Source organism: Arachis duranensis, chromosome 1 (assembly GCF_000817695.3).
Source record: "Arachis duranensis cultivar V14167 chromosome 1, aradu.V14167.gnm2.J7QH, whole genome shotgun sequence".
NCBI classification, from domain to species: Eukaryota; Viridiplantae; Streptophyta; class Magnoliopsida; order Fabales; family Fabaceae; genus Arachis; species Arachis duranensis.
Window position 1 is genome coordinate 101,748,393 of NC_029772.3, and position 8,832 is coordinate 101,757,224.

Here is an 8,832-nt window from a genome sequence, read left to right on the forward strand (position 1 = left end):
TGCACAGCGCGTTTGAGAGCATTTTGATTCAAGATTTCAAGCATTTTCTGTATTCTGATTTCTAAGTTCTAACACCATTATGATCATTCGAATGATAATCACACAGAATTATCTCGTTATTATGGCTACTTACATCGAACGAGGCACACAAATACACAACATTCAAAACTTCGTACCCAGCAGCTCAACGACACAACGATCAAACCAAAAAACGAGAAACGTCAAAAACAGTACCGGAATCGGTAGATAAACATATACTCCTATATCCCCACAACTAACTCGAAGTCAAGTTTATCTAAAGCCGCTACATCAATGTTTATTTTGCATTTTAAAATGAACAGAGAGCATATGCTCATATATGATAAAGAAAGCTAGTAAATGAGGAAGACGAGCAAAAATAAACAACAAAAGGAAGATACAAATACTTTTGGCAGCCTGTTTACCGAACTGGCTGCTGATTGTAGTGTGCCTTTTCTTTTTTCTTGGCTGCGGCAAGCCTTGCACTCCGTGCAGCAGCCTCACTAGCAGCTGCGCGTGCAGCCGCATCCATCTCCTTGCTTGACTTTTTCTTCTTCATAGAGGCAACTTTCTTAAGCCGCTCTTTGACATCAGTTGACGATGCATCATCGGCCTTCTCAGATCCTGCAGTCTCAGAAGTTGCATTATTGACATCCACGCCATCAGGCTGGTCTTGTGGTTCTTTCTGTTCCTTTGAAGATTTATCCTTCTTTTTCTTCTTTTTTGCACTTTTGCTTTCCCCAGCAGCATTCTCCTTCTTCTCCACCTCTCCGTTGCGATCATCTTCCTTCTTCTCAGCACCTGCATTTCCAAAGGTCAGTAGGAATGGAATTTCAAGTAGAGAAGCTCCAACTAACTATTTAAGTAGGACTGGCATGAGTGGATGAAAAAGTACACACGTTTGTTCAAAACAAAAGTACATAAAATTCAACCTCAAGATTCATTTTCAGAAAGAATAAAAACAAGAAACTTAGAAATGGCTTCCTTCAATCTAATTTAAAACACCATATTACCATGGGAGTCATCCTGACCACTGGGTTCTTTTTGTAATCCTAGCTCAACCAAAACAGCTTCAAGCTCTTCAAGCTCTTTTTTCTTCAATTCCTTCTTTGAAAGTTGCCTTTCAGTTTCTTTGGTAGCTGGCGAAGGTTCAGGAGGTCTTTTAAGAACAGGCTCAGCTTCTACATGCACTTCTGAGCTATTTTCATGTTCATCCTCAGCTTCATCTTCAACATCATCAAGACCTTCTATCTCACTCTCACTTTCCTGGTTTCAAATATTAAATGATGTAAAACAGTTAGTTATATAGCCCGACAATGAAGCAACCAGAAGATGTTTCAACACAGACCACCTATTCTAGGAATTTGTAATGGCTATTCCAAGTCTTAACATTTAAGTATATTCAGGGTTGTCGACAAAACCTGTGGGGGGAGTTTTACCACCCTCAGCTTACTTGATTAATAACCAATATCATAGCAACTCTAGATATTTAATGGAATGATCCTCTCACCTTGAAGCAAATCAGCTAGGTTTATTGTAATTAATGTAGAATGCACGCAAAATAATAAATAACATTCCGGCGATTCAGTTTTTATAAATCAATGATATTTTCCAGGTTAGTTATTCATAATGATGAAACAATGATTACACAGGAGCATGCACATGAAAACATAACTAGGTGATGCACATGGAAAAATATCTCGGCAAACTACAAAAGCAACCAGGCCAGGTGCAAGTGAACTAGAATCAAGACTATGAATGAATATTGGTCGCGAATCAAGATGACCATTAACAATTCTATAATTTAACCTCAAAAGCCAAGCCACTAAGGCGCTACTAGTGTAAACGATTCAATATTCAACTTAATTCTGATGCAACCATAAACAACACAATCACCCCAACAAAAACACCCCAATGCAACCTATTCTGAAAAAAGTGATCATTCGCTACTTAAACACTAGCATCCTCCCTTGAACTCATAGCAGATGAAATAATACTCAAAGTTCAAAACATATATAATTATCATACAGCAACTCTATCCAGGCAGAATTCTCAAAGGTATCCCTTGCCACCCATTCAAACTAGAAGGCCTAGAACTATCCAAAATCTAATAAAAATACAAATAACTCTCTCTTGAGTTCTAAACAGCAATCCAAGGCAACAAACACAAAATCAAGACAGAACAATAATTTCACCTCTCCGGCGGCCTCGGCCTCAGTCACCGAAGCTGAGGGAGCAGCAGTGGATGAAGCCCAAACGGCCTGAGGAGGTGCAGTGGTTGCATAGTAATCGTCATCGTCTTCGTCATCAACATCAGCCCAAGACTTGGCGGTGAGAGGAGCCGGAGCCCAGAAAACCTCCTTCTTCTCGGATTCCGCCTCCGCCGCGGCGCCTCTTCCCTTGGAAGAACCCTGTTGGTCCTTCTCAGGCTTCTTCTTCTTCTTCTTGAGGCTTCCGAGGGCGGCGAACACGTTGGTACTGTTTATGACCGGCGCCTCGTCTCTCCTGATACCTCCACCCACCATCCTCCAATCTCACAGAGCTCACAGCCTCGAAACGACACGGGAGTAACGCGTTTTGAAGTCAGCCGTGATGGAATTCCAGTGGGAAGGGCAAGATCGGAAATAGATAATATTGTCTAGGGTTTCAGTTTTTTGAAGAGGAGGCGATGGTGATGGTGGTGTGTTGAAGTGTTTTACCTTTTTAGGATTAGACAAGAATCGGGGGGATGGGAGAAATGAAACGACAGCGTTTTCGGATGAAGAGCTGAGAAGTGAGAAATGAAGGTTGAGTTGCTATTAGAGTAGAGAAAGAGAAGAGGTTGAGGCCGAAGGGGATATATATGGATATGATGTGGTTTTCTAGTTTTCTTTTGCGTCTGGGAATTTATAGGAGCTCCGTTTCTACTTCGTATTTTGTAATTTCGGGTGCGGTAAGAATAAAAAATCTGGGACCAATTCGGAGATCGAATGATTTTACTACACCATTTACTCATAAAAGATCCGTGTAGATGTGGTGTGCTGGGCCTCCATTGCTACGATTAGAACCACTGCCACAACTGGTTGGGGAAGACAAACTGACCAAAAACTTTTTTTTTAATAAAACTAACTAATTAAATTGACCCGTCTTGGTTGATCTTATTTGATTTTGCATTTTGCTTCGTTTCTTGCTCTGAATTATATTATTACGAATTCAGTTTGAACTCATAATAGTTCAAATATAAGAAATAGATACATAAAATCAAAATCTAATAAGAATGAAAAAATTTATAAATTTCAATTTATTTTTTTTAAACAAATCTTGTGGAGAAATGAGCTGTTGATATAAGCTAGAGTATATAAAGAAAGAACGAATTTCGAAATCATCAAATGTTTTCTCCTATAATTTTCCTCTTTGGGTCTTTCCCGTTTATACTTCAACCAACTAATAGGTTAGATAAGGTTGTAGCATTTGGTAAGATTACTTACTCTAAGTACCCGTGATCTTGCCCATTCATTTCAATTCCATATCAACATCACCAGATCTTAAAAGAACATTGATTTGACAAGAATGATGTGCTCACATTGCACCATGCTACTAATTCTCAAATTCCAAGAGACTGAAGGGAACAATAGGCAACCCAAATTCCAAAAATGCGTTGATGGATTCTAACAGGCTAACAGCATCTGATTCATTAGATGAACATCATAAGAATTTTCTCGGAGATGCGCAAACAACGAAACAAATGGGGCAGAAAAATGGATTATACATTCTTGCTTCAAAACTTTGATAAGTACACAGTACCAGAATGAAAGAAAGATTCATATACTCCTATTTTCCCTCACTTAAAATTATAAATTTGCTCATAGTCAATTTATCTAAAGCCGCTATTGATGTTTATTTTGCATTTGCAAATGAACAGAGAGCATATGCCCATATATGATAAAAGAAAGATTGAAAATATAAAGGGCAAAACAAAAGGATAAACAAAGAGAAGATACAAGTACTTTGCCACTTGCCACCTGTTTACCGCACAGGCTGCTGATTGTAGTGAGTCGCTTTATCTTTTTTCTTTGCCGCGGCAAGCCTTGCACTCCTAGCAGCAGCCTCACTAGCAGCAGCCCTTGCACCAGCATCCATCTCCTTACTTGATTTTTTCTTCTTCACAGAAGCAACTTTCTTAAGTCGCTCTTTCACGTCGGTTACAGGTGCATCCTCTGCCTTCCCCGTTCCAGCAATTTCAGTAGTTGTCTTTCCATCAGCCACAGAATCAGGCTGGTCTTGCGATTCTTTCTGCTCCTTAGAAGATTTGTCCTTCTTCTTCTTCTTCTTTGCATTTTTGCTTTCACCGGTGGCATTCTCCTTCTTTTCTAACTCACCATTGCGATCCTCTACCTTCTCAACACCTGAATTTTCCAGGACAGGTAAAAGACTCCACATAAGAAATTTCTACATAATTAGTCATCTTAGCAGGGCATGCAAATGTATTGGTGAACGTTTGCATGTGCAAGTTCAAGTCTCAACTTAATATATTAGATATTTAAATAGCATTCTCACAGCCAACATGGTTGAATCAATAACAAATGCTGACAAAATAAATACCTCCTTGAAAGAACTAAGATAATTATAATATCTTTTTTCTTTTTTCCTTTCACAAGATCAAAAACATCATATTACCATGGGAGTCAGCCTGGCTTCCGGGTTCTTTTTGCAATCCTAGCTCTGCTAAAACAGCTTCAAGCTCCTCAAGCTCTTTTTTCTTCAATTCCTTCTTCGAAAGTTGCTTTTCAGTTTCCTTGGTAGACAATGAGGGTTCACGAGGCTTCTTAACAACAGGTTCAGGTTCTACTGGCACTTCTAAATCATTTTCATGTTCATCCTCAGCATCATCTTCAGCATCATCAAGGCCTTCTATCTCACTATCGCTTTCCTGCTATCAAATCATTCACATGTCTTGCAGTTAGTCAATGTGTCTAGGCAGTTAGACAATGTGAAGCTCAATGAGCAATAATACCATCTTCTATGTTATTAATTTGCTATTAAGGCCAAAACCAATTAACAATTTAAGTGCCCAGTTATGCAGCTTTCAGCTTTCATTACTCCACGATCAATGGGATGTGCAGGGCAAGTCCACGAAGAATAAAGGCTACGTTATATCATCTAGGTTAAACATTATAGTTATGGGTGAAAACGCAATCATTTTAACTATGCAAGATTGAACAAGTGAAAACTTGAGCTTGAAGAACCAAATTCCAAATCCAGAAATGAGAATAACAAATCGGCAAATTGACAAATAGTCATCAAATGCATATTAATCAGATTCCAAATCATTAAACGGAATAAATGACAACCCGACAAGAGCATAGATATTCGAATTAGCATACCGACAAGCAACGTCATCAAATCCAAACATACCAGATTACAGATCGTTACACCGTTAACACAAATCAAATAAATGACAATTCAACAAGTATCATAAATACCTTCCCAGAGCTAGATATCCAGAACAAGACCAGAATCCCAAATACTCATTATCGAACAGAATATCCAACATTATATCTTTAAGATATAAAAAGAAACACTCAGGTATCTTTCCAATCATGCATGGAATAATATTCAACACAACTCTTTCTTCTCAAAGAAACCATCATCAACCCATCCAATCCAACCTTCAAAACAGCATTGCCTAACACATCCAACTAACAGAACACAGACAACACAAACAAAACCCCAAACCTACTGAATAACATCCATTCCAGTTCAGTTCACCTCGTGGCAAATAAAATGTGAGAACATGAACAGCTCAACTAATCCAACTTTTCCAAGTCTGGTCGCTATCCATGCCACAGGACTAACGGATTCAAAGATAAAAAAACATAATAATAAAAGGAAAAAAAAAGTACACACTCTCTGCATCAAGCCAATCATCATCACCATCCCAGTTAAAAAATAAACGATTCAAGCCATTGCATATTAAGTTTCAGCAGTACTGATCGAACACACATAAATAGAAAAATCCAGTTAAAAAAATGCTCAAAGTTTTATGTTCACCTCAGCAGGGGGCTCGGATTCAGCAGCAGCAGCAACAGGGGCGCCCCAAACGGATTGAGGTGGAGCGGTGGTGGCGTAGTAGTCGTCATCATCCTCGTCGTCAACGTCAGCCCATGACTTCGACGTGAGTGGCGCCGGGGCCCAGAAAACCTCCTTTTTCTCCTGCTGTTTTGCGGTGGAGGAAGCGGCGGTGGAAGAGGACGAGGAGGCTCTCCCCTTGGATGAACCCTGTTCCTTCTCAGGCTTCTTCTTCTTCTTCTTGAGGCTTCCGAGCGCTGCGAACACGTTGGAGCTGTTTATGACCGGCGCCTCCTCCCTCCTACTCCCTCCTCCCACCATTTCCAATCTCAAACTCCGCAGCGATGGCCCCGAAACGACCGCGTTTCGACAGCTCCAGTGAAGGGACAAGATCGGAAATAAATCAAATAAATAAAAGAAAGAGAGAAATTCTAGGGTTTGTTTTTGTTTGTTCCTTCTCAGCGAGAATGGTGATCTGAGAAGTGAGGAATGTAATGTGGATGGAGTTATAAAAGGGTGCGTTTAAGAAGGAGAAATGAGAAATGTGTGTGTTTATAGAGATTGAACGGAGAGGGGCGGGGGATCAGAAACGACGATGATGTGTGTGTCTCTCTCACTCTACATTACAACAGTGTCATCCTTTTGGGAATTTATAGGGCTTATTTGAAAGAGAAAAAAAATAAAAAATAAAAAAGGACCTCCCCGGATTTTAAGTTTTTAACCTCCGACTTTTTTTATTAAATAAAATATTTTTATTTAATTTAAAATTTATTTAAATATATCTTTTAAAAAAATAATTTTATTATAAAAAGTAAATTATTTTTTTTTAAATTTGACAATATTTTATTTTTAAAAAAATAAAAAAATTAATATTAATTTTTTTAAAAGTCTATTTAAATGTAAAACAATTTTTGTCTCTTAAAAAAATATTTTTTTTAAAAAGAATAAAAAAATAAATATTTTTTTAAAAGTATAACCTAATTAATTTTTCAAAAAAAAATACCAATTAACAGTTTAAAATTTTTAAAATAGTAAACGATAGACATGTTATATTGTTCTATTTATAAATAATACAAAACAAATAGTATTCTACATGTGTTTCATTATCTACAATAGTATATCTCATTACTTCAGCATGGTACAGGAACGATATTATTTTGAATAGTAAAATATTTGTTATTTTCTAAATTTTTATATAACCTCTTCTTTATTTACCAAGAATCCTAATAAAGTAGGTGAAATTTTATTTTAAAAATTATTATTTCTATGACAATTTCTTACAAATAGACATGTCGTTATGATTAATAGTACATATAAACAATATCATTAAATTTTACATGATGAATTAATAAAATGTCATAATATATCAACTATTTATTATTATAGATAACCTAATTAATTTTTGTATTCTCTGAAGGCTAATAAGTCTTAGATTAAAATTCTCAAATTATCCCTTCTTATTATCATCTTTTCTGTTCCAATCCTTCGATCATTTCCATTATTTTCACCGCTGTCACTCTCCAAAAACGCTCAATTTTAATCCCCTAAATATTCTTCTTATCATTTTCCTCTTCTTCTTCTTTTCTTTTATCGTTATCACCATCATATTTATTATCATCACCACCATCACTATCTTTATCTTCACCATCATTATCGATGCAGTAGAGATGTCATCACTCCAGTCGCAACAACAAATCCAACACAGCCAAGTGCCGATTCAAGAAACAATGTATGCAAAACGTGGTTCTGTGGTGTGAGAAAGCGGCTATGGAAAAGATTTGCAGTAGACATAAGAGGCCCATGGAACGTGTGTGGCCTAAAACCTTTGATTTCGTTGAAAAGGTATGCCAACAACAGTAGAAGGCGAAGGCAACATCGGCAGAAAGGAAGGCGAGAAAGAGAAAGGAGAGACAGAATGCAAGTGCAAGGGAACACCATTCAATTTTATGCATCTAGTAGCATTGTAATTTGTCTTTCACATATTACAGAAAGTGGTCTACAAATCATTGAAGTTCTTAAAGTCATTGCTGGAGAAAATCCTTTTATTAGTACCTATTGATGATGCATGTGAAGCTTACATCTTCTTAATTACAAAGGCCTTCAATAAAGGGAAGATTGTGTGCAAGTTCCTATGTTTAGAGGAGTTGTTTCTCTGCAAGTAGAAGTGAACGCGAATTGAATATGATCAAAATATTAATCCGATTCGATCCGCACTAAAATCATTGAATTTGATATCTGCATTTTTTTTACGTTTGGATTCAATCCAATTTCGCAGATCGGATATCGAATATATTTGCCATATTAAAAAAAAGTAAAAAGCTTATTCTTATTAAAAAAATATCAATAAATTTCATTTTTTCATTTTTTTAACATATTTACTCATAAAATATTATTAAACATAATTTTCTTAAATAATAAAAATAAAATAATACAATATATAATAATTATTATTTGAAATAAAATATAAAAAAAATATTTACTTATTTATTTATTTTTGCGTATCCGTGAATATACAGATCGAATATGTAGATACCTATACGAAATTCATAATTCAGTACGGATTGGATCAATATTCACAATTTTATATCGAATTCAGATAAATACTACAAATATACAGATTAAATCTGATCCATAAACACCCATATCTGCAAGATTATTGTGTTTAAGTTCTTATTATCGATGCCTTTTGTTGTTATTAATCTCGAAAAGTAGTTGTATTGAATCTGAAAGTTCTTTAAGAAATTGCATATGGGATTAGAGGACAAG

General features: G+C 36.4%; 2 protein-coding genes across 3 annotated transcripts; both read right to left on the minus strand.

The window, feature by feature from the left end:
- Positions 1-221: 221 nt before the first annotated feature.
- LOC107469409 (uncharacterized) lies at positions 222-3,021 on the minus strand. Its single transcript, XM_016088795.3, has 3 exons — positions 2,214-3,021; positions 1,032-1,284; positions 222-819 (listed from the first exon to the last, which is right to left on the minus strand). The coding sequence occupies exons 1-3, from the start codon at positions 2,541-2,543 to the stop codon at positions 440-442; spliced, it is 963 nt and encodes a 320-aa protein (XP_015944281.1). The 5' UTR covers positions 2,544-3,021; the 3' UTR covers positions 222-439.
- A 785-nt stretch (positions 3,022-3,806) lies between these two features.
- Positions 3,807-6,705, minus strand: LOC107469397 (uncharacterized). Of its 2 annotated transcripts, none has more exons than XM_016088788.3 (3): positions 6,049-6,705; positions 4,675-4,927; positions 3,807-4,403 (listed from the first exon to the last, which is right to left on the minus strand). In XM_016088788.3, exons 1-3 carry the CDS (start codon positions 6,385-6,387, stop codon positions 4,024-4,026), a joined length of 972 nt encoding a protein of 323 aa, XP_015944274.1. In that variant the 5' UTR covers positions 6,388-6,705; the 3' UTR covers positions 3,807-4,023. The 2 variants fall into 2 exon arrangements, with proteins under 2 accessions (XP_015944274.1, XP_015944266.1); XM_016088780.3 differs by having other exon boundaries at positions 4,675-4,930.
- Between the last annotated feature and the right edge of the window lie 2,127 nt (positions 6,706-8,832).